Genomic DNA, 23,451 nt, shown 5'->3' with positions numbered 1-23,451 from the left:
ACCTCAGAAGTACTTCAATGGCAGTTGAACACACAATGAGTAGCGATTCAGGGGCCGACTGGGCCGCTCGCAGCCGCGACGACTGTGCCCACGCCCGGCTCATTGTCTCAAGGCCAGCTTCGAGGACTTCATTATTCCACGACGCCGAAAGCTCTCGCTCAGACAGTGGCCACGACCCATACACCATAACACGGAGCGGGGTTTCATCGACCGGAACACTGTATAGCCCGGTCTCTGGTTTCTACCACGAGCTCAATAACCTGGGCGAGAGCTCGCAAGAACCCCTGGAGCACGATACTAGATCGACAAGTTCAGAGCCTGAGCACAGCGCGTGCTGAACAAGTTCTGGTTTGCGGAAATTCTCGCCTGCATCGGCAGCCTTGCCGCCTTTCTCGGCATAGTCGCCATACTCTGGACATACGATAAGCACACCTTGCCCAGCTGGCCGTACGGCATGACGATCAACTCAATAGTCTCGTGGTTGGGACTAACGGGGAAAGCTCTGATGTTGAGTGCCGTCGCTGCGTGTCTGGGCCAGGCCAAGTGGCTCCATTTTGTGGGAAAGACGAACCGCCTGTCGGATATGGCTGTTTACGACAACGCGAGCCGAGGCTTTTCGGGCTCAGCATCGTTGCTGTGGAAGAGCAGACTGAGGTGAGTAAGATAATGCTTGTCTTATAGTACTTATTGCTGACGCGACTGGTCGAGATAGGCAGCCTGCAGTCCTTGGGGCAATTGTCGTGCTTTGCTCCGTTGCTATTGGCCCCTTGGTGCAGCAAACGATTGCCGTGGAAATCCGTTCTGTTCCTGTGGACCAGCAAGTTACGATTGCGCGGGCGCAAAACTTTGCCGACAGGGAAGCTCAGCTCAGCTTCGGGCTTACCAACACTATTTACAATGCGATATTCATGGAAAGCGATGATGATAAAGACAAGCTTTCTGTCAATGCGACGTGTCCCACGGGGAACTGCGACTTCCACGTTTTTCAATCGCTGGCGATATGTCACCGATGCGTGGATATATCAGAAAAGCTCCTAACAAACTGTACGGTGTCATGTCAGAACTTCAATATTTGCACTTCTTCTCTGACTGAAATGAAGCCACTACAGTATACTGATGTGGGAACTTCTGACGAAGGTGCCATAGCACTGTCTGTTGATGAGAATAATCCTTCCACAGCCCAGTTTAGCTTGACAGCAATACAGCTTCTCGACGGAGCTTCAGTCACCGAAATATCTGCCAGTCAGTGTTCACTGTTCTGGTGCATTCAGGAATACCAGAGCAGCATCCGGAACAGCATTCTCGATGAGCGCATCTTAGACTCATGGCAAGGGGCCATCTTAGACTCATGGCAAATGGACCATATCGACGGCGCTATAACCTTCCATAGCCCCACCCGCAACAATACCCCCGCATCGGACTTCAATATCGACATTGGGACTGCCTCTCTTCTATTCAGTTGGTTCACAGAATCTTTTTTTTTCAACGGTAGTGTCACTACTTTTCTTAATGATGCAACTGGCTGCCTAGAACTCCTCTCACATGCCAAGGAAAACAACTTAATACTACCATTTCGAAGAGTACCTTTATCCACGCTCTTTGCCCGCCTCGCCATCAGCTTAACGCGCAGAATCCGAGAGATTAGCGGCAGTGTCAACACACGCAACTGGGAAATCAACTACAACGCCAGCGCGGGCGAAGCGCACGCATATGGTACTTCTCAGGTCGACACGCCGCAGATCCAGGTACGCTGGGCGTGGATGGCGCTGCCAGGCACACTATGGGTGCTCGCAGTGCTGTTCGTGATGTTAACAGTGAACGAAACCAGGCGCGCAGGCATAGCAGCGTGGAAGACGTCAGCGATGCCGTTGCTAAGCAGTGGGCTAGAAGGAATGGGGCTGGATGAAGAGACAAGAGAGATGCTGTACCGGGCGCCGGGGCCGGTTGAAATGGAGCGTGTGGCGCAGGAGGTGTGGGTGAGGGGGAATGAAGGAGGTGAGATAGGCGCCGGGTTGCTGCGGAGTGAGGATGCCGTTTGAGTATGGTTTCAGGGGGAAGACTGTAAAGTGGGGATATGGGCTTTATTAGGCTGGTTTTGAGGCGTTTGTCTGTATTGATGGTTCGTAGAAGGTTGGAGTTGGGATAGTAGTCGTACCTAGGTCATGATTTAATTTATAAGGATTTACTGTTTCCTAGGTGATAGGTACACATCATGATTGGCATGACATACACAGCGCGTGATACGACTTTCGAAATACTCCACGTTCCTTCTCACGGTCTAGAGATGGCCGCTTGATCTCGCGATCACAGCCACTTGCCCCCGTTAATTCAACAAACTTCCACATACCCTCAAACACCTTTAGGAACTGTACCTGCGAATCAAGCTTGCTGGCGTTTTCTGCTGTGCTTCGTATTGTTGAATCCGGCAAATCCAATATGCCCACAGAACCAAAATATACTCTAAATTGAAACCGATTTACCCCCGCAACCACATAAAAAAATAATGAAAAGATAAAAACAGGAAAAAGAAAATATAAAAAAGCTCAAGCGAGTCTCGCGACATTGCAAGTTCACCAAAAAAAGATAAAAATAAGAAAAATAAAATATACAAAAACTCAACGGAGACTTGTGACATTGCAGATTCACCAGTGTAATATATTCTTAATAGGGAAGAAGTGAGAGGTGCCAGAGAAGACTAAGAGTCGCCAGAGTTGTGTGCAGAGTGGCGGAGTGAGGGTGTGAAAAAGGGTGGTGACAAACCGAGAAAAAATAAAAAATCCACAATCACGTGTTCCAGACTGACAACATCCATACCGAACTGGATAGAGCGCATACATATGCGCAAGACATGTAACTTAGATCGTACACACAGTAGTTATACACAGATAAATCAGTGAGTGTATCGTGAAGTAATATATCCTTCGGATCTTGACAAACCGACTGGTTATTTCAAAATTAGTACCAAACTTCAATATCTCTTGTAAACTAAGCTTGATAGATGCATGTTCCACTTGTGACTGAAAATGTGTAATGTCAAAAGGTCGTGGTTGCTTCCTGAAGAGTGGATGAGCATGCGGCTCTGAGATAGCACGTGTTGACGTCACATGATGGACGTGCACTACACTATTTAGTTGCCACCTCCGTGCATAGTGCCTACATTTAAGTCCGGATCACCGATAACCTGTTCAGGGGGCGGCAAGCGAGTGCAAGATCAGGCCATTTGGGCGCTTAGAAGCTTCATGTAGAGGCGAAGTTTTGGGGACTTTGTATTTCGCACACTTATCGCCAAGGCTTATTGGTGGTTGAATGTACATCCAGTTCCATGGACGTATCGAACAGTCCAGACTGGTTAAAACGGTTCGCTGCCCAGCAGCTTTCGACTGTTAAGATTAGCGCTGACTGTTCGAAACGCCTCGCTCGCTTTAACGGTAAAGGTATGTGACTGGCTAGGTGAACTCTAGTCGCGCATACCGATGAATGCCTTGTTATTAAGGGTATGAAGGTGCCGACCAGCTGGCCGGTTGTATCCGGGATTGAATGTACGGAGGACATGGTTGACTTCACAAAGGATGCTCTCAGCATTTCCCCAAGAGGCTAGCGTGCTCCGGATGTTCCCCGCAGCAGGCCATTCGGGGCTAAGCCACAGCAAAGCCCCGGTTGCGGCACGAGCTGGGACCGCCGGATAAGCTGTTGCTCTCGACCTTGGATCACTTGCACACCTCACCACGCTTGCCGTCAGGCTGCGACTTTCTCCATATTTGTTCTCTTTCTTCCTCCGCTTCCTCTTTCTCCAAGCCATCCTCACACCCTCATCTGCTTTGTGCCGTGTCGCACGTCGTCATACGATTCAATAAGCATGGTGGCTCCCGTAGCAAAAGGTACGCCACTCTCTCGCCACCGTCGGCTGGGCAGCTGCGGCTGTCCTGACGCATCTGTTCGGGGAACGCTGCAGGTCAGGGTCGCAGGGCCTTCGTGCAGCGTTTATCCTGCGTCGAATATACGACTCCCGTTTTCTAGGCTCCGACACTAACTAATCACCCCACTCCCAGGCGTCATCATCGCCGCGTCCGTGATCGTCGCCGCCGGCATCGCCATTTACGAGAACCCACAGGTCCGCCAATGGGTTGACCAGCGACGCCGCAAGATCGCTCACGCCCTGCATCACATCGGCGAGAACAACAACCGGCGTCCTCGCTCCGCATCCAGCCAGCAAGGTGGCGACCCGGAGGAGCTGCGTAGGCGGAAGGCCCGCAACGAACTCGTGAAGAAGGCGAGAGAGGAGGGCGTCGCGGTCGACCTCGATGAGCTTTCAAGAGCTGGCTCCGATGAGCCGAGCGAAAAGAAGACACACCAAAGGGGCTTGAGCTTCGATGACTTTGTTCACAATGACGGCACGCTTCGGCAGACGGACTCCACTGTTACGGAGAAGGCTACTACGACGGCAACCGACAGCGGTGCTTTTCAAGGCATGAAACAACGTGGCACCGGTGCTCGCGGTTTCTTTGAAGGCTCGACCTACGCAAACCCCTTCGGCGATGAGGCTCAGGTTCTGTTCGACCGCGACCTCGTTGGCACAGAGGACGCTAGCGTGGACGGCAGCCATGTCGACGACGATGCCGAAGAAGCCTCCGTTCCCAGCACTTTTGACACCACCGACCCGTCTCGGAAGAGCTCCGTCACCCTAGAAGGCTCCGCCTCGCCCCTGGAACAGTCTCACCTCATCGACCTCACCGAGCCTTTCGCGCCTCCCTTCCAGCAGGCAGCGGCCCCGGCCGGAGCTGCCTCCGAGCATGCGACCGAGCCAGAATCTACCGCCTCTTTCCACTCCTTTGCCTCGGATGCTTCTGAACCCGCCGCCGCCGCTCCTATGACCTCTTCCGCTCAGCCCTCCGACTTCATCTCCGACGCTGACTCGGACTCGGACTCGGACTCCCTCGTCCAAAGCACAGGCACCTTGACTCCGACCGACGATGGTTTCTCGAATGTAGGCTCTGTTGTCGGCAGTGGTGCGGAGGACTATGCTGCCCACGAGGATGCCCGCTCTGAGGCTGCTTTCAGCGAGACGGGCTACTCTGAGATTTCGGCTGGTGTGCACACGCCTAGCAGCTGGAGTGACATTGGGAGCGACGCTGGCAGCGACTACGGTAGCAGCAATGGCAACGGTCATCACTAAACGGAGTGTTACCGCATAGCGTTGGCGTTTCGAGGAATAAAAGAGAGCGCAACGATATCTTAGGCCTCAAATTGCGATAACGGGACCGGAGCATGGGGTCGGTAATGGGGCTTGGGCATGGCGTCTGCATAAGATAGGGTTTTTTGGCTGGGTTTTTTCGATTCGCCTGTTTTTTGTATCCGGACTGTTGCGTTGCATTGTGGCATTGTGATACGGGTGCAGACAGTATACACTTATGCAATGTTTATTTTTTTGGCGACTCGGGAATGCCGACAATGATTGCGCGCGAGGTGTGGCGCGGGTGGCGGTGCGCACTACTCTTATGGTCCCACTTGGTGCTGGCTGCTGCAGCCAACAATGTGCTTTCCTGCCCTGGCTGGGAGTTTTCGCATCAACAACACCTTCCCGCGCTCGCACTCCTCGCTCTCTCTCGTGCCATCTCTCTCCACCCGCATCTATCTCTGACAACTATTTACAGACGCAATGCCCGCCCGCTGACCAAGGACACGAGCTCGTATTCTCCGGTTTCTGTCTCATCCGCCCTTTTCTTCAGCCTCTTTAAGCATTCCTCGTCCCTAGCTTGTTTCCCATCCCTACAAAGGACTTCCCCTCTTCCAGTCATGAGCCGCGAGTGTTTCCAGAATTGCGTCCCCATTCCGTTCCGATAAAGCGCGCGTCATTGTGTTTACATCCTGCTTCTAGGGAAGCTCTTCGGCCCAAACGGAAGCCATGATATCGCCGCAGTCTGAAAAGCCCTCTCAAGCGCACCGCCCAACGGCCTACCTGGACGGGCTCCGCGGCTTTGCGGCCCTTATCGTCTTCTCCTTCCACACCATTTGGGCCTACTCCAACTTCGTGGAATATGGCTACGGAGAAGGCCCCGCCAACATGCGCCTTGTGCAGCTGCCGTTTTTGCGCCTCCTCTATGCTGGCCACGCCATGGTGCCGCTGTTTTTCGTCATCGGGGGTTATGTCATGGCCATCAAGCCGCTGAAGCAGCTGCGGGCGCGGCGCGCGGAGCGGGGCGACTTGTGCGCGCAACTGGCCCGCAGCGTTTTCCGCAAAGGCATGCGCCTGTACCTCCCGGCTATCGCATCTAGCTTTCTCGCCATGCTGTCCCTGCAGGTCGGGTTTTGGGAGCCGCCCCGCCGCATACTGCGTGATCCCCGCTACTTCAACTACGCGGATATGCATCCCCCTCGCATGCCCCATTTCCGCGCCGAGTTCTGGCGTTGGGCGGCGTCTACGGCGGCTCTCGGTAATATCTGGACGTATGTCAACAAGGGGTTCGTCTTGCCGTACTACGACCTCTATGACCCGCATCTCTGGACCCTCCCATTTGAGATGCGCGCCACTCTCGTCGTGGCCATCACGCTGCTCGCGCTATCCCGCTTCCGGCCCGCGGTCCGCGTCCCTCTCACCTTCACGGTTGGGATCCTCTGCCTCTCGTTCGACCGCTGGGAATGCACCCTCTTCATTGCCGGCGCCCTCCTCGCAGAGCTCGACCTCGCTCTCCCACCCCCCAGCCCCAGTTCCGGCTCTACCCCCTCCCGCTCCGCTACAGCCGTAACAACTACCCTCATCCTCCTCCCGTCCCTCTACCTCCTCAGCGCGCCAAACCTTCGTATCGCGCAGACGCCGGGCTACAAGCTCCTCGCGCGCACGCTCGTCCCTGCCTGCGTCTCGGATCCTAAGCGTGCACTGCATGGCCTCGGCGCCATAGGACTAGTTGCCGCGCTCGGACGATGTCCAGAGCTGCAGAGGCCGTTTGTAACGCGATTCGCACGCGCGGCAGCCCGTCGCAGCTTCGCGCTGTACATTCTGCACGGGCCGCTGATGCACACGCTCGGGTACGGGGTTACGGTGCAGTTGTGGCGGATGCTAGGCTTTGAGGGCGCGAGCAAAGACGCGTCGGCGTTGTCGTGGTGGCTTGGGACTGGCAGCGCGGATGACGCGGCCCGCGCGATGTGGCTGCTGGGGATTGCGGGTGGGGTGGCGGTGCTGGCGCCTGTGGTGTGGTGCGTGGCGGGGTGGTGGGAGAGCGTGCTTGAGAGGCGCGTTTGTGCTAATGTGGCGGGGTGGGCGGAACGGAGGTGTTTTGGTGGGGGGAGGGAAAGGGAGAGGGAAAGAGGAGGGGATGGGGAGGGTGGGCTTTTAGGGAGGTAGGCGTTAGGCGGTAGATGAGAGGGCGTTGGGTTGCTTGCTTGGTTGGGGGGTTCTTGTTTATATTGGCGTTGGCGTTGGCGTTGGAGTTGGCCGGTTTAGATGTTTGTGGGATGGAGGGGTTTTGCTCCGTGTGTATGTATAGATTGGAGTCTAGGTTTGTGGATGGCAGTGCAACTCTCTGCTGCGGTGAAAATAGCGATGGTGTACCTCTTGCACGATTTCCTTTTCTCGGCTTCTAGGCCCCAGATTAATTGTGATCTGATCGAGGAGGTGTAGGCAGATTTACCTATAAAGTGACGTTTCGTTTCTCTCTTTCTTTGCTTTTCCTCTCTTTCCTTTTACTTTCAAAAAACATGCATACGCTGCACAGCACAGTTCACAATAGAAAAAGTATACGGAGATGCCTCTACAATCTGGTTGGTTTTAGTTCTTACAATGGTTAATGTCTCTCTATAGGGCTGCGTGCTAAATCGTTAGTTATACTAGATTGGCCCTAGCGAGATGTAGTAGTTATTATTTATATATAAAAGCGTATATGTATGTCTCTTATATAGGATCGTTATATATTTGAATACGTACTGAGAATTTACTACTGCTGCTTTGAGGGCTAGGGTGGTGGGTAGGGCTGGCTTTTTAGGTATATAGAGGGTAGGTTTTTATAGAGTAAAAATACTACTTATCTCTCCGCTACGAATTTATTTATATATAGGAGTTACGTTAATCTCCCTATCTCTACTAGTACACCTATACTATAGAGCCGGGGCTTCGTTTACGCGTTTACTACTTTAGGTTAGGTACAGACTTACAGTAGTATGCGCGCTACGATTATGCGCTAGCTATACGGTGCGTATCATCCTGCGATGTTTTCGTTATACATCTGCTTACGTATGGTGTTGTCGCTGCTGTTTTGGAGGCGAATATTTTGAGTGAAGTTGTTGGGATGGTGGGGGGGGTAGATCGTAGGCGTGTTTGCTATTAGGGGCTTAAGAGATAACAATCGGCTAAATGTCATTACAGGAAGCTACTACTCTGGAGATAACATTGGTAGGAGGATGTATAAAACCATGAACGCTAATCGCTATACATGACTGACCCTGAGGCTCCGTGGGTCTATTGTCTAAGCATCCTTTCTTTCGACTAAACTTTCTACAGCTTAACATGGAATTTGTTCTTACAATCAGAAGACATGGGGTATGAGTGCGAGTGTAAAGAGCAACCAAATCTGTGGTTATAAAACAAGAACGAAAAAGAGAATATGTGAGGACATACAGTGCTGCCAGAGAAATCTCTTGAGCGATCAATAAGGCAATGATCTTGATGTTGTCATATGTTCTGGGATATAGGCTCCCTGAGAACATACGAAAACCCACAAGTATGCCGTGATGCGCTAAAATCACACATAAATGGACCAGAGCAGTCCTCGAGTGCTGTGCACGAATGTCCAGGGCAGTGCCAGGTGCAAAGCATCGACGATGAAGCAGTGAAGTCGGTTATTGTAACAGTCATCAAGTCAGGTCCGCCATTAAACGACGTAATAGTGAAAGTACGAGGCTCCTCGTTACCTGAAGCGGTTGCTGTAGGAGGTTTGGTTGTAGTGCTCAGCGTGGTAGAGCTCGTCGAAGAGGGGAACGGATTCGTTGTTGAAAAGGAGTTCTCATTCTTGGAAGGCGTGGGTTGTGCGAGGGAAGACTGACGGTCTGAGGAAGAACTCGTCCTGTGAAGATAAAGTCAACGGTGGTACCTCTTGTGTTGACGAATGCTAACTCACGCTGATGGTGCATCGGCATCGTCATTCTTGAAAACCCGAGGTAGAGTGACGCCCAGGGCTATCGCGATGATTACGAAAATGCCGATTAGGGCAACCAAAAAGAACCATCTAGGGTTGTGTCTAATCGGTCCACAATTGAACAGGTTCTGAGTAGTGGAATTTCTGTTATCGGCACTTTGGTGGTTGTTGGCACTCTGGCTGTTGGTTGCATTATCATGGTTGCCTTGCTGCTGGATATTATTGTCTCCGTCGATACCGCTTCCATCAAAATCATTTGTTGGTGTTGAGCGTTGCATGGCAACGTGTTCTTGTGTCATGGGTCTAGCTCTGTAAGTGGTAGCCAGTTTGATCCGGAAAGATGTGGAAATTGCCAGTGCAGAGGGCGTTCGGGAGGAAAAGGGTGCTACGCTCTGCAACTCGCTAGGAAGTGTTGTCACACGCCAAACCGAAACTTCGTACAGTGGCGTTGATTCTTTATGTACCCCGCACGAGGCATATAGACAGTCAGCCTAGCTCAGCCTCCTCAGCTCAGCCTCCTCAGCTCCAGCCTGAGAGGTATGAGAGGTACAGTTTGTGAGATATCGGTCTATTATTCCTATAGTGAAGACCTCAGCTGGAGGCTAGTTCAAATTTACATTTAACAATGGTCACTGACAACCTCTACCTTCTGGACACTTAATTCGACAAAAGAAGGTTCCGCTACCCTTATCTAAAGATTTTATGAGGCAAAGAAGGCTAACAAGGCAGACATGCGGCAAACATCAGCCTTCTTTTCTTCCTGTGTTGTCGAACCACGTGGTCGTCGCACAACGTCTTGTGCAACGTCACACAACATAACTATTCACCGGTCGTAAGCCGGAAATCTCCTTCACCCTAAAAACTCTATTCTGATTACTGCTGCGCCGCAGTTTCTTCCATGGTTATCCTGAGTTAAACGAAGCATCTCGGAGAAAGCCCTACTTCTGGTCACAAGCTCCGGGGTGATGTGCGGACTGAAAGCCACGGACGCCAGAGCTTATATTCCCAGCCCGCCCACGAAGCCAGCATAATGTCCGGAGTTGAAGCAATAGGTGTCATTGCCAGCGCATCGCAAATATCATCCTACATTCTGAACATCATTTTACAAATCAACACCATCCGGACCGAGCTACGAGACGCACCAGATCGCATCAAACAGCAAGATAAAGACTTGTCTATTTTGCTTTCGACCATAAAAACGATCCAAAGCGTTGAGCTTCCACGTGAAGAAGAGTTTCAGGATTACATATTAAGTGTACAAAAGAACGTTACAGACCTGCGTCGCACTCTTGAAAAGAACCACGATCGTTTGGAAAAGACATCCCTCGTACGATTCTGGACAGCCATTAAGGCAATAAAAGCAGAGGATCAGATACTAAAAAAGTTTGGGAGCCTCGAGATTGCCAAAAGTAATCTGAGTCTCTACTTGCAAACAAAAATGAGCTCTAAAAACCATTCTGAGGTTAGAGAAGCACGAACAACCACGCCATAGATAGTAAGCTAACCCTTGACGCATTCAGACCAAACGAATCTCGTCCAGCGAGTATACTTCACAGGAAAGCCCTTCCCAAGCGCTCATCGAGAAAGCAGGCGAGAGCTTAGTCCCCCACAATTCTCGAGAGACAAACCTGGTCCAAGGAACTCAAGACAGTCGCCAAAACGGATCCGCGAGTAAAGCTTCTCCGGTGTCAAATCCTACAGGGAGTGGCATTTCCAACACCTTCAATGGGTGTGGGATAAAGGGCAATCGCAACAGATCTGAGCTGGGAAATGTCCGTTCGAGCCAGTCTGTATCCAACAGTTACACAGATGCGCCGGTTGAAGGAGACGATAACAGGCTGATACATGGCAACATTGATAACAAGGTGTCGTAGCTCAGTGTACTTTAGGGTTACTCTACCTGTTATTCATGTCCTTTGCTTTTTCTCTTGGGTTCCTTACCAGTATGTCTCTTCACAGATCTCGACACACGAATAACGGCCTCTGTTCCTATTGAGAAACTACTCCAAACCGCACAACCACTTCCTTTCCTGATTTTACTTTCATTATTTCTCATTTTGCCTTCCATTTTTATTCTCCCGGCATCACTCACTCACCCCCTACCCCTAAGATAGCTTCCGTCCATAGTTAATTCTAGCAAGCTTAGTCTCTCCATCACGAACTCTTCCCTACCACTGCAACAGTGACCACCTATACGTTATACCGTCCTGCCAAGTGCGGTCATAACCGCCCAGTCCACAGTCTCTCAAACGGTTGAAGGAGGGAATTAACAGAGCTTGTATGGTACATCCTCCAGTCTGCCAGCCTTCACACCCCCTGCCGTCCTCACTCCATACCTATACTTAGCCGTTCCCAACATCTAGCCTCCATTCTCCACCAACCAAAACCCACAGACACGTACCTTACTAAGACATATACTATTACCTATAGACCCTGATACTAAACGAAGCCCCTAACCGGCAGCTAGCGTAAGTCTTTAAACCTACTACCTCCTCTTCAAGCAGCCCCAAATAGCTCTGATATCATAATGTAACAGAGCTAAACAGCTCCGACATACTCCACCCTACCGACGACCGACCAGCCGCGCTAGCGAGACCCCAGCCAGACTGATCATCCATCCATCCACCATCACTGCCAAACCCAGCCCAGTCAAGACCAAGCAAATCGCATCCGAACGTCCTTCCTACCTATACACACAAACGACGTCCTGATCCGAGCCGCTGATTCCTCGTAATAGGCGTTTCTAGGGTAGGCAGCCCTGAAAGAGTCCGAGTGACCCTTCACGGAGCACAGGAAATTGTCGGAATTCTGGGACGGGGCCTAGCGGACTACAAGTAAACAAACTGTGGACTAGACTAGAGTGAGCAATTGCAGCTCGACCATCTAGCTGCTGTTATACTTAACCTGGCGTTTTGGTTATAGCCAGCCAGCCAGACATGCCGCGCCGTAACTTTAGGTTAACTATGTGTCAGCACCTGTGGTCGAGTCCACGCGGCACGCCGGCCATGTCACACAAGCAGGAACCCGCACAACCAAGCCAAGACCAAAATCAACTGACTGGATACACAGTATGGACGGCGCAGGGACTGGAATCTACAGAGCAAGAAATCTTTGGTATTTCCGAGAAACAAAGAGAAAAAGAGAAACGGCACAGCGGCAAACATCAACAGTTTGAAATACTCGCGCAGCACACGCCCTCTTTTCCACTTTCATAGATAGGTTTTAAGTCTTTTCTAACCAATCCAGCCTTCACAGCTTTTCCGTATCACATCACACTGAACCCATGTCTGCTAGGTCATGACACGCTTAAGGGTTCTCCTTGGCGAACTTGACACCCTTCTGGATGTTCTTGGCCAGGTCCTGGACGCAGACGTCGATGAGACCCTGCTCGTAGTCGGTAACGTTGCCGATGGGGTGGATCTTCTCAACACCGTTGGGGCCGAGCTCGACGTTGGAGGCGAAGAAGTCGCAGCCCTGGTCCTTGTACAGAGGAGAGTCGACGAAGGTGGGCTCGATGACGCCCTTCTCGCCCTGGGCGGCCTTGAGCAGCGACTCGGCGAAGCGAGCACCGGCCATGGCCATGGAGAGGGTGGCGGAGCCAGCACCGCCCTTGGCCTGGACGACCTCGTCACCACCGAACTGGACGCGGCGGACATACTCCTTGAGCTCCTCGCCCTCGAGCTTGTGGCCGGCCTGGGAGAGGAGGGGAACAATGGTAGCGCCAGAGTGACCACCGATGACGGTGATGTTCTCGTTGGCCGGGTCGGAGCCCTTCAGCTGGGAGATGAAGCGGGAGGCACGGACAACGTCGAGGGTGGTGACACCGAACAGACGGCGGGGGTTGTAGACACCCTTGGACTTGAAGACCTCGGCGGTGATGGGGACGGTCGAGTTGACCTAGGCCAGTCAGCTCGGAAATTTTGAACTTATTCATCAACACTTACGGGGTTGGAGATGATCAGGATGTTGGCGTTGGGCGCAGCGTCGGCGGTGGCCTTGGCAAGGTCACGGACGATGGAGGCGTTGGTGTTGAACAGGTCTGTACGGAATTAGCACCCGGTAATCACAGGAAAGCCGGCAAATACTCACCATCACGGGTCATGCCGGGCTTGCGGGGAACACCAGCGGGGATGAGAACAATCTCAGAGCCCTCAAGGCAGTCCCTCAGGCCAGAGGGGGTAGGGTCATAGCCCTTGACCTGTTTCCGCGTATCAGCCGCCTATTCGGTTATCCAGCGATTGAGCCATTGGGGTTACGTACGGTGCTCTTGGTGTTGACGTGGGAGACGTCAGCAGCAACACCTAGCATTGACGGTCAGCATTGGTTATGATATGCGGCTCTGCGGACTACAGGAGGTACATACCGGGACCGCCGCGGATGTCGTAGAGGGCAAGCTCGGAAACGCGGGGGTTGAGCTTGAGCAGCAGCGACAGAGGCTGGCCAATGCCACCAGCGGCACCAAGGACGGTGACCTTGGAGTTCTACAGGACGCACTGTCAGAAAGGCCAATGTCTCGATGGGGCGGTGGAAGAGGGCGGAAGCGGGCTAAAGCTGGCCAGCTCGAGGCCGGTAATTACGTACCTGCCTGGCAGAGACGGAGAAAGCCCTCCTCTGGGCGGCGCCGAAGACCTGACGAGCAGCGAACATTATGATGAAGCTGGCTGGAAAAGCGAGGAAATGAAGAAGTGATGGATGGGATGGATTAGTAGACCGGAGCGAGGGAAGTTGATGGTTTTGCGACGCAGCAGCGCTGATGAGCTCAGGCTTGGCGCGCTAAAATCCCGCGCGATTCTCGGAGTTGGCCCTGGTCACCACCATCCGACGCCCGACTTGGCTGCAGAAGCTTATCCAGGAGCCCCGGAGGACCGAGAGAAGGTCCTGTCAAGGTTACGATACCTCGCAGATGCTGAGTTAAAGTTGCGGCTCGTCTCGCGCTTTCCCTTTGACGCAGACACGCCAGGGACGGATGAGATCAGTCATGACGTCTGTCGCTGCTCAAAAGGCCGGCACCCGAACGTGAATGGGGTTGTATCTCTTTATCTCTCTCCTCGTCCATCAAATCACTGTGAAGCATTCGACGTTCCACTGATGTCGCCCGATACCATAAACGACCTCCTGCTCCTCACTTGTGCGAGCGGCAAGCAATGCTCGCATCTCATTCCTCTGCTCTACGGGAAGTGGAAGCGTCTCCGCTTGGTCGTCAACTCCTCATCTTCCGAAAAACGTCTCAAAGAACTGTATCCTGATGCCGAAATCATCCGTGCCAACCTTGAAGATGTCAACGAGACACGGCGAATCATGTCTGGGGTCACCACCGTACTCCACATCGGTCCTTCCTTTCACCCCCACGAGACCGAAATCGGCTACTTCATGATCGACGCCGCCGTCGAGGAATCCAAGAAAGGCTCGTTCAAGCATTTTATTTACTTGTCGGTGCTCAATGCGCAGTTTCGTAAGATGATGAACCATGATTGCAAGCGCTACGTCGAAGAATACCTTATGGAATCCGGCTTGAACTGGACCATCCTTCAGCCCACGCATTTCATGGACCTGTTTCCGGTTCCCATGCTGATGTCGCAGGATGATCCCATCTACCGAGCGAACTGGGACCCGACGATCCCGTTCTCTTTTATCGCACTGACGGACCTTGCTCAAGCGCAAGCAGCAGTCATCGAACAGCGGGAAAAGCATTACCTGGCGCAGTACCCGCTCGTTTCCACTGGGCCAATTCCGTACACTGAGTTTGTAAGGGCTGTGAGTGAGGCGATCGGGAAGAACATCAAGCTTGAGCAGAGGCCGTACGAGGAAGCCGTGGACTCTATGCTCAAGATGCTATTTGGGGGAGGAGATATCCACCCCACGACGCGTGATATGGCGCAGAGGATGCTGCTGTTCTACAACTACCGCGGCCTTTGCGGCAACCCGAATGTGCTCGAGTGGGTTATTGGACGGAAGCCGACGACGCTGGAGGAGTGGGTGAAAAAGAAAGTGCAGGCGGCCAAGGAGTAAATGCCTATTGTCATAATTCACATCCCTTTCTGATCGAATTATGTAGTTACGAGTGCAAGCTCTAGGCCTATGTATGAAGTGACCCATAGGGGGCATTGAAGACTAGGCATGGTTGTAGCATATCTAACATGTACTCATCTGCCTCTACAGAATAAAGACATCTGCCCCTCGGCATGTGCTCGTTAAGCACATGAAAGTAAGCTTTTGGTGCATAGAAGCATGGAAGTCAGCTGGGCCTTCTTCACCTTATCAGATCCCCAGCGCACGGGCCGTTGCAGGATGCGGGGTGCCGAAAAGCGAAATCCCGGGGAAGGACAGGTGCCATCAGCCTTCTGCCGCATGCTCGGTCGAAAGCGACCTTTTGCGCGTTTGTCGCCTGAATAGCAGCCATGGCGGCGTCCGCTTCTGCTGCCCGCCCTTCCGCCACGTTCCTGCGCGATCAGCAGGCCTCTCGTCCGCGCCGCAGCCAATCACGCGTGAGCTCCCGCTGGGCCGAGGTCCAGGCGCGCCGCGTGGTGCTGGAGCGAGGGAGCGTCATCCAGCGCACCCGCACCCCGTTCCCGCCGACCGAGGAAGTTAGAGTGTCTCGTACGAGAAGTTTATAGAAGAAGGTCGAGACTGCTCCTGACAATCACCACCACCCGCTCTCTTTACCCCGCCTCCTCCAAGCCTTTCCCCCGCACACAAGAGGCCTCATGTTCAATGCACTGAGAGCTGCCCGCGCTCCTGCTTCTCTTCTCCGCAACACCATCAGGCCTGCGACTAGATTCTCGAAGGTACTTGCGTCGCGACTCTTCCGAGATGGCATGCGTGCTGACAGTTTGTAGTTTGCTCCCATGGCACCCGTCAGGAAACAGTCCACTCTGCCCGAGGGTAAGCTCTGGCCACATCATCACATGCGAAGAAAGAGAAGTTGACACCCTATGCGCCCACAGGCTACAAGGAGGACTTGAGCAAAGGAAAGATGCTTCGTTTCGAGGACTCTCTCCCCCGCCTCCCCGTCCCCACGCTCGAGGAGACCGCCAAGCGGTACCTCAAGTCGGTACACCCGCTCCTGAACAGCCAGGAGTTTGAGAACACAAAGAAGGCCGTCGAGGAGTTTGTGCAGCCAGGCGGCCGGGGCGAGCAGCTGCAAAAGCGATTGGTAGCGAGGCGCGAGGATCCCAACACGAGGAATTGGATCTACGAGTGGTGGAACGACGCGGCGTACCTGAGCTACCGCGACCCCGTCATCCCGTACGTCTCGTACTTTTACTCGCACCGCGACGACAGGAAGCGCCGCGACCCGGCAAAGCGCGCCGCGGCGCTGTCGACTGCCGTGCTCGAGTTCAAGAAGGACGTCGATAACAAGACACTCGAGCCCGAGTACATGAAGAAGTTGCCCATTGCGATGAGCAGCTACGAGTACATGTTCAACTGCTGCCGTATCCCGGCCAAGCCCGCCGACTTCCCCAAGAAGTACGACCCCGCGCAAAACAAGCACATTGTGGTGGTGCGCAAGAACCAGTTCTTCAAAGTCATGCACGAGGTCGATGGCAGACAGCTCAACACCAGCGAGCTGGAGCAGCAGTTCAGGAGGGTGTATGCAAAGGCAGAGAAGGCGCCGCCGGTCGGCCTCTTCACGAGCCAGAACCGTGACGTGTGGGCAGACGTAAGTTGAGGTGTTGGGTATGACGAAAACGCATCTGACAATGCGCAGGTCCGCGAGAAGCTCATCGCAGCGAACCCCGCCAACGAAAGCATCCTTCAGACCATTGAGTCAGCGTCCTTCCTCGTCTGTCTCGACGACGCGTCCCCCGTCACGCTCGAGGAGCGCGCACACAGCTACTGGCACGGCGACGGCTCGAACCGGTGGTTCGACAAGCCGCTGCAGTTCATTGTCAACGAGAACGGCACGTCGGGCTTCATGGGCGAGCACAGCATGATGGACGGGACGCCGACGCACCGCCTCAACGACCACGCCAACATGCTCATCTTCACCAACGCGCTGCCCTTCGACGACCCCTCGGTGCGGTCGAACCTGCCAGACCCGCTGCCCCTCAACTTCAAGCTCTCGCCCGACCTCAAGACCGACATCACCGCCGCGCAAAAGCACTTTGATGGGCAGATTGGCGCGCACGAGCTGCGCGTGCAGGCCTACCAGGGCTACGGCAAGGGTCTGATCAAGCAGTTCAAGTGCTCGCCCGACGCCTACGTCCAGATGCTCATCCAGCTCGCGTACCACAAGTTCTACGGGCAAAACCGACCGACGTACGAGTCGGCCGCGACGCGGCGCTTCCAGCAAGGGCGCACGGAAACGTGCCGCAGCGTGTCGGACGAGAGCGTGGCCTTTTGCAGCGCAATGGCGGACCCAGCCGCGTCGCCCGAGACTTGCCGCGAGCTGTTCCGCAAAGCCCTCGCCGCGCACGTCAAGTACATCAGCGACGCGAGCGACGGCCGCGGCGTCGACCGGCACCTGTTCGGGCTGAAGAAATGCCTCAAGCCCGGCGAGGACCTGCCCGCGCTGTACCGCGACCCGGCGTTCGCGTACAGCAGCACGTGGTTCATCAGCAGTAGCCAGCTCAGCAGCGAGTACTTTAACGGCTATGGCTGGAGCCAGGTCGTCGATGATGGCTGGGGCATCGCGTACATGATTAATGAGCATAGCCTGCAGTTCAATGTTGTGAGTAAGGGGCTGGGGAGTGAGAGGATGAGCTTTTATCTTAATGAGGCGGCGGGCGATTTGAGAGAGTTGTTGCTGCCGACGCTGGAGCCGGCGAAGGCGAAGTTATAGGCGTGTGTTTGTCTGTCGGGTTGTACGCGTATGCTGTCTCGTTTCTGGTGTTGCTGTGTTGCACGATTTGAGCGAGTTATGTTGGTGTTTGCTTTTTTAGATGCCGTGTGTCATGGCTGCCGCTGTTGCGAGATTACAGTAGAGTCGAGTTGAGCAGAAGCCTCATCCATCATCAATCATCAACGAACAAATAAATCAATTCACCAATCAATCAACCATTCACAGCCCCCTAACAAGCCAAGTACCTACCTACCCAGGCGTACCTACACACCCCCTTCACCCCGCCCCACCTAAAAGCTCTCATCCTCACCCACCCACCCCCCCGCCGCCGGCCTCACGACACTAGGACTCGCCTCCCCAGCACCACCCTCACCCTCCAAGCTGTCGTCCCCTCCACCCGCCGTCGCCAGCAAATCCTCAACAATGCGACGGCTCGCCTCCCTCGCAGGCGTGCGCAGCAGCCGGCTCTGCGGGACGCTGAACTGCAGCGTCTTGGGCGGGCTCATCTCGCCGGCAAAGTCGTCGTAGCCGTCGTCGTCAAAGCCATCGTGGTGCGCAGTCGAGAGCATAGTGGCCTCCTCGTCACTATCCCAGGTGACGAGGTCCTCGTCAGGGACGCCGGCGCCCGCGGCAGCGGACGTGAAGTCTAGGCCCTTGCCGCCGCCGGCGGCAGTGGTGGTGGTGCTGCTGCCGTGGTGCTGGCCTTGCTGGTGCGCGTTGCTGTTGCTTGCGGCCGCCCCGGGCGTGTGCAGCACGGACTCGCCGGGCCGGGGCGCCCGCCGCGGCGTCTTGCGTGCTGGGGTGCGGCGGCCGGGCGTCCGCGCCGGCATCAGCGGCGAGGAGAACATGTCTGCGCGCAGCTGGGGGGGTGCTTCGGCGCCGGGGGAGGAGAGGGGCGACGAGTCGAGGGCGGCGAGGGTGCGGCGGGCGCGAGCGCGCGCCGCGTTGTCGTTGCCGGGCGTGCCTGCTGCTGCGTTGTTGGTGTTGTTGTTGTTGTTGTTATTGTGCGCAGGGAAGCGCGACGTCTGGATGCGCGCGCTGCGCCCCGTGCGCGGCGTCGCGGCGATGCGGTACGTGCGGTCCAGCATGCGGTGCAGCAGCGGGTCGTGCTGGCGGTTGTGCGTCGTCGTGGAGGCGCTGCCGGGCGCGAAAGGGCTCGACTCGGGAGTCATGGACATGTCGGGGAGGGCGGCGGCGGCGCGGCCGGGCGTCGCGGGCTCTCCCTCTTCCTCCTCACCCCTCATGCCCGTGGCGGCTGTCGCGGTGGTGTGGTCGGGCAGGTCGTCGTCCTCGTCGGCGCTGAGCGTCGTGTCGCCTGCTTCTTCCTCGCCGCGCATCTCCCGCTTCAGCGCCTCGTACGGCGAGCCGAAGTTTGCGAAGCCGCCCGAAGTGGGGCGGGCGCTGGGCTGGCGCGGGGTGCTTTGGGCGTGTGCGGCGGAGATGGAGGGCGAGGAGAGGATGCTGTCGTCTGGGCGGCCGGCATTGTCGTCGTCGTCCGAGTCATCGAATCTCGTAGGATGGTCTGCGCCGGAGCGGGTGGTGAGGTCGTCGTCGCGGCTCGGGCTCTCGTCGAACGTCTCGGAGCGCTGCGTCGTATCGTCCTCGTCGGGGTTGTTGTTGGGCTCCTCGTAGCCCGACAGCGACACATTGGCGCTGGCCTCGAAGAACTGCTTCCAGAACTTGGAGCCCTCCCACACGGCCTCGGAGTGCTTGGCGTACTGCTCGACGATGGGGAGGATGCTGCCGGTGACGATGCGGTGGGCGCGACTGAAGTTGTGGTCGATTTCTGCGGGCGGGGCGTCAGCGAGGTGTTGGTGCGCAATTGCAATTGGCGATAGATGATGCACCTTGCAGGGTGAGAGTGATGGACTGCTCGAGCTTCTCCAGCTCCTCGGTGAGGGTCAAGTTGCGGGCTTGCATGATGCTGTAGGTTGTTTGTGGTGGTTGCGCCGCCGCTCGGGCAGCAAATGCGACGCGCCGCCGACGACTGACTCGCGCCGCCCTGCGCAACGCTTCCCCGCATCGACGACTTTCCCCCAGATACGAACTGTAGATCTTCCTATACGTCCCCCATGCCCAGGCCTCTGCGCCGCGGCCCCGGTACATCATCGTCCGAGAGGGGTACGCAGCAGGTAGGCTCGTACGGCGCATATATACCTGCTCCGCTCTCTCATTCTCCGTCTCTGCTCTCTGCTCTACTTCTACTATCTAGTCAAACGTCTTTTCCATTTCTCTCCCCGTCAATTGAGTCCCAATGGCCCCCCGCATGACCCTCCGCCGCCTGAGGCTCCCCCTCCCCCTCCGCCGCCTCTCCCCAGCCTCGACACACTGGGCCCGCGCCTCAAGCAGCAGCAGCAGCAGCACCAGTCCGCGCCCACAAGACAACCAAAACCAAGCCCAAACTCCACCCACAGCCAGCAAACCCCGCACCGTCATCGTCACCGGCGCCGCCCAAGGCATGTGCGTCGCGCCCCGTCCCTCCCTCCTCCCAACCCCCCACACCACACTAACGCCCCTCCCCCCACCCAGCGGAAAAGCACTCGCCCTGCACCTCTCCCTGCACGAGCACTACGCCCTCGCCATCAACGACATCCCCTCCAACGCCAGACAAGCCGAATCCCTCGTCAAACAAATCAACGCCTCGGGCGGGCGCGCCACGCTCGCCCTCGCCGACGTGCGTGACCGCAGCGCAGTGGACGGCATGGTTGCGCAAGCCGTGCGCGAGCTAGGCCCGCTGCACGGGATGGTCGCGAACGCGGGCGTGGCGGGCGTGGGCGGCGTGCTCGATCTCGACGACAATGAAGTCCGCAAGGCGTTTGAGGTCAATGTCTTCGGGCTGTGGAACTGCTATGCTGCTGCTGCGCGGGAGATGATTAGGCAGGGGACGGCGGGCCGGCTAGTCGGTGCTGCGAGGTAAACTTTCCCTTCCTCTTTTCTCCTGTCTTCTTTTCTCCCTTCCTCTGTTCTCCCGTCCTCTTTCCCCCCTTTCCCACCCTTACCAAACCCCAACCCATCCTCCCGCAACAGCTAAGCTAACCACATCCACGTTCACCCACCCACAGCATCGTCGCCCACCGCCCCTTCCCCCACCTCGCCCCCTACAGCGCCAGCAAAGCCGCCGCCCGCTCGCTAACCCAGTCGTTCGCGCTCTCGCTCGCCAAACACAACATCACGGCCAACTGCTACGCGCCCGGCATCGTCGACACCAGCATGTGGGCCGGCATCGACGCGGGGCTGGGCAAGGTCGAGAACCGCGCCCCCGGCGAGAGCATCAGGCTCTACTCGCAGCAGCTGATTGCGATGGGCCGCACGAGTCGGCCCGAGGACTTGAATGGTGTTGTGGCTTGGTTGCTGGGCGAGGGGAGTGCGTATGTGACGGGGCAGACGGTGGTGGTCGATGGGGGGGTTGTGCTTACGTGAGTGCTTGTAAGAGAGAGGAGGGAGCATTTGCGGATGCGTTGGCACGGCGTTCGTTGTGTGTGTATAGGTACCTAGTGTAGAGGAGGGCAAATGATCCGTTCTGTTGTCTACCTACCTAGTGTCTCTGCAGCTGGCTAGCACAAAGCAGCTACCTAAAAAAAAATCACTGTTTCCCGTGAGCCGTAGCAGTACTCCTATCACGCCATGCCGTTCGCCGCCGCCGAAAGCTCTCTCTCTAGATAAGAGGCTGGAAGGAACATGATTGAGGTAGAAAAGAAGGAAAAAAGAGCATCTGTACTTGGAACAATAGTGGAGACTTGTTGTTCAGAGAGCAGCAATGATGGCATCGACAGCCTTGTCCGTCGCTGAATCGTCTGACAAGTAGCCGTCCTCATCGGCACTCCTGTCCTCTTCCCACTCGTCGCCATCCTCAAGCGCCAAGTCAATGCTGCTGTCGCTATCCTCGTCAGAAGACTCGTCCAGCCCCGGCATGAGCTCGTCGTCGGGCTCTGAGTCGGATCCTGGGTAATACTCCGTAGGGTCGACGTCGGACTGGGAAGAAGCTTCCCCGATATCATGGAATAAGTGCTGATTTCCCTCATCCTCGCCATTATCCTCGCCAGGCTCTTCATCCAACGCTCCACCAGGGTTGTCGACATCATAAGCAATGAAGGGGAGAGTTACATCCGGGGCGATTTGATCCGGAAGAGCACCAGTCAACAGAGCAACCATCGCCACGGCCGATGTTATTACAGTGCACTTGTGTAGCTCCATAGTCTTCCAGTCGACCTCGTCCGTCTCGTTGAGGACGTAGCTGGTGACGTTGTCGCCGGGAAGGTGAATCAGTGCGTGCTTGTCGACGAGGTTGTGACCCTCGAATACGGAGAGGCCAGGAAAGTCCCCCTTGTGGAGGAGCTTGAAGATGCCGCGCCAGGTGCCACTGCGAAGGAGTATGTCATCCAGCCGAAGGCGTTCCAGCTGCTTGTGGGTAGTCAGGAATCTAGCAAGTTCTTGGAAGTGGACCGAGATGCCGAGGAGCGACAGGCCCTTGAGCTTGTTGATGCGCTTTCCGAGGAGGGCTTTGAATGGAACAGGAAACTCGAGTCTTTCCGGGAAGTGCAGGTGAATATCCTCGAGGAAGGGGGCGGTTGCCAAGAAGTCGCTCAAGAAGCCATTCATTAATTCTCGTTGAAGCTCGCTACCATCGGCCTCGCTCATGCCCCTTGGAAAGGCTAAGAAGAGATGGAGGCTGTGGAGGTGCTTCACATTCACCTGTAGGAATCGGCTCCGTTGAATGGCAGGAAGCCGAATTGAGTTGAGACTGAGGCCGGTAACTTCAAAGTGGCATGGGCCGCGGCCACCGCTACGATGCATGGCACGAACGACAGTTGATACCGCCTGGGAGTGCGCAGTCTCTGATTCTTCGTCGGTCAAAGGCATAGGTACCTCGCGCATGATCCTTGAGCGGTATGCTCTCGGTGTGTGAGCTTCCACCTCGACACTTTGGAGGGTAGAGTCAAGCTCCTTGATGATGCGAGCAAGCAGACCAACATGAGCGAAATCCTTGTAGAAGTTTTGTTGATCCTCAAGGCACTCCTGGTAAATCTTGTGGGCAGCCTTGGCCTTGGGATAATCGGCCTTGGCCTCGTCGTCTTTCGTGAACTGCTCGAAAACACCCGTCTCGCTCATCCAGGGGTATTCTGACTGTGCGTTTGTCTGCATGCGGAGCCAAAAGCTGTCGTAAGTCTCACAGGCGGCGGGGTAGAACTGGTATGCCAGGACTACAATGTGCTGAAGGTAGCGACTGAAGGGTTGCGTCGTAGCGATTTGATAAAGCCTTGATAAGCTCTTGCGCTCTAGCAGAACTAGGCGGTTGTGAAAGAAGGTTTTGAGGAAGATATCGCTGGCGGCAGCATTGAGAGACCTGCTGGCAAGGCGGACGGACCTGATGTTGTCCAGGAAGCTGTTAGGCTTGAAGGCGGCAGGGCGGATATCATTGGGGGGTTCTTCGTAGAGCGCCTCAACGATCTGCATCCGCAGCTCAGTCGGCAGGGTGTCCATGATTGACGTGCGCTCAGAAAGAGAGTGTGGGGAGAAAAAGATGGGGGATATGTAGGACGGAGT

General features: G+C 55.4%; 11 protein-coding genes across 11 annotated transcripts; 7 read left to right on the top strand and 4 right to left on the bottom strand.

The window, feature by feature from the left end:
* Positions 1-321: 321 nt before the first annotated feature.
* Positions 322-2,341, top strand: K452DRAFT_117343 (uncharacterized protein). The gene is made up of 2 exons (XM_033535122.1): positions 322-654; positions 713-2,341. Exons 1-2 carry the CDS (start codon positions 455-457, stop codon positions 2,037-2,039), a joined length of 1,527 nt encoding a protein of 508 aa, XP_033392557.1. The 5' UTR covers positions 322-454; the 3' UTR covers positions 2,040-2,341.
* A 798-nt stretch (positions 2,342-3,139) lies between these two features.
* On the bottom strand, positions 3,140-3,932 carry K452DRAFT_117332 (uncharacterized protein). Its single transcript, XM_033535121.1, has 2 exons — positions 3,472-3,932; positions 3,140-3,373 (listed from the first exon to the last, which is right to left on the bottom strand). Exons 1-2 carry the CDS (start codon positions 3,797-3,799, stop codon positions 3,186-3,188), a joined length of 516 nt encoding a protein of 171 aa, XP_033392556.1. The 5' UTR covers positions 3,800-3,932; the 3' UTR covers positions 3,140-3,185.
* Positions 3,857-5,173, top strand: K452DRAFT_329515 (uncharacterized protein; the record flags this gene model as incomplete). The annotated part of the gene is made up of 2 exons (XM_033545065.1): positions 3,857-3,878; positions 4,050-5,173. The coding sequence occupies 2 exons, from the start codon at positions 3,857-3,859 to the stop codon at positions 5,171-5,173; spliced, it is 1,146 nt and encodes a 381-aa protein (XP_033392555.1).
* Positions 5,174-5,902: 729 nt separating this feature from the next.
* Positions 5,903-10,091, top strand: K452DRAFT_302437 (uncharacterized protein; the record flags this gene model as incomplete). The annotated part of the gene is made up of 2 exons (XM_033542588.1): positions 5,903-7,191; positions 10,016-10,091. The coding sequence occupies 2 exons, from the start codon at positions 5,903-5,905 to the stop codon at positions 10,089-10,091; spliced, it is 1,365 nt and encodes a 454-aa protein (XP_033392554.1).
* A 64-nt stretch (positions 10,092-10,155) lies between these two features.
* K452DRAFT_312854 (uncharacterized protein) lies at positions 10,156-10,999 on the top strand (the record flags this gene model as incomplete). The annotated part of the gene is made up of 2 exons (XM_033543596.1): positions 10,156-10,587; positions 10,646-10,999. The coding sequence occupies 2 exons, from the start codon at positions 10,156-10,158 to the stop codon at positions 10,997-10,999; spliced, it is 786 nt and encodes a 261-aa protein (XP_033392553.1).
* Positions 11,000-11,973: 974 nt separating this feature from the next.
* On the bottom strand, positions 11,974-14,042 carry K452DRAFT_322169 (uncharacterized protein). Its single transcript, XM_033544477.1, has 6 exons — positions 13,707-14,042; positions 13,489-13,606; positions 13,386-13,426; positions 13,215-13,323; positions 13,070-13,164; positions 11,974-13,022 (listed from the first exon to the last, which is right to left on the bottom strand). Exons 1-6 carry the CDS (start codon positions 13,770-13,772, stop codon positions 12,432-12,434), a joined length of 1,020 nt encoding a protein of 339 aa, XP_033392552.1. The 5' UTR covers positions 13,773-14,042; the 3' UTR covers positions 11,974-12,431.
* A 62-nt stretch (positions 14,043-14,104) lies between these two features.
* K452DRAFT_292061 (uncharacterized protein) lies at positions 14,105-15,301 on the top strand. Its single transcript, XM_033541299.1, has one exon. The coding sequence runs from the start codon at positions 14,214-14,216 to the stop codon at positions 15,132-15,134; it is 921 nt and encodes a 306-aa protein (XP_033392551.1). The 5' UTR covers positions 14,105-14,213; the 3' UTR covers positions 15,135-15,301.
* Positions 15,302-15,970: 669 nt separating this feature from the next.
* On the top strand, positions 15,971-17,907 carry K452DRAFT_236842 (uncharacterized protein; the record flags this gene model as incomplete). The annotated part of the gene is made up of 3 exons (XM_033537539.1): positions 15,971-16,007; positions 16,070-16,785; positions 16,834-17,907. The coding sequence occupies 3 exons, from the start codon at positions 15,971-15,973 to the stop codon at positions 17,905-17,907; spliced, it is 1,827 nt and encodes a 608-aa protein (XP_033392550.1).
* A 290-nt stretch (positions 17,908-18,197) lies between these two features.
* On the bottom strand, positions 18,198-19,830 carry K452DRAFT_322166 (uncharacterized protein; the record flags this gene model as incomplete). The annotated part of the gene is made up of 2 exons (XM_033544476.1): positions 18,198-19,693; positions 19,755-19,830. 2 exons carry the CDS (start codon positions 19,825-19,827, stop codon positions 18,198-18,200), a joined length of 1,569 nt encoding a protein of 522 aa, XP_033392549.1.
* A 119-nt stretch (positions 19,831-19,949) lies between these two features.
* On the top strand, positions 19,950-21,721 carry K452DRAFT_292059 (uncharacterized protein). The gene is made up of 3 exons (XM_033541298.1): positions 19,950-20,367; positions 20,437-20,820; positions 20,970-21,721. Exons 1-3 carry the CDS (start codon positions 20,162-20,164, stop codon positions 21,325-21,327), a joined length of 948 nt encoding a protein of 315 aa, XP_033392548.1. The 5' UTR covers positions 19,950-20,161; the 3' UTR covers positions 21,328-21,721.
* Positions 21,652-23,388, bottom strand: K452DRAFT_322164 (uncharacterized protein; the record flags this gene model as incomplete). The annotated part of the gene is made up of 1 exon (XM_033544475.1): positions 21,652-23,388. One exon carries the CDS (start codon positions 23,386-23,388, stop codon positions 21,652-21,654), a length of 1,737 nt encoding a protein of 578 aa, XP_033392547.1.
* Between the last annotated feature and the right edge of the window lie 63 nt (positions 23,389-23,451).

Source organism: Aplosporella prunicola (genome assembly GCF_010093885.1).
Source record: "Aplosporella prunicola CBS 121167 unplaced genomic scaffold K452scaffold_38, whole genome shotgun sequence".
Lineage (NCBI taxonomy): Eukaryota > Fungi > Ascomycota > Dothideomycetes > Botryosphaeriales > Aplosporellaceae > Aplosporella > Aplosporella prunicola.
Note: the sequence above shows the minus strand (reverse complement) of the source record. Positions and strands in the feature narration are given on the sequence as shown.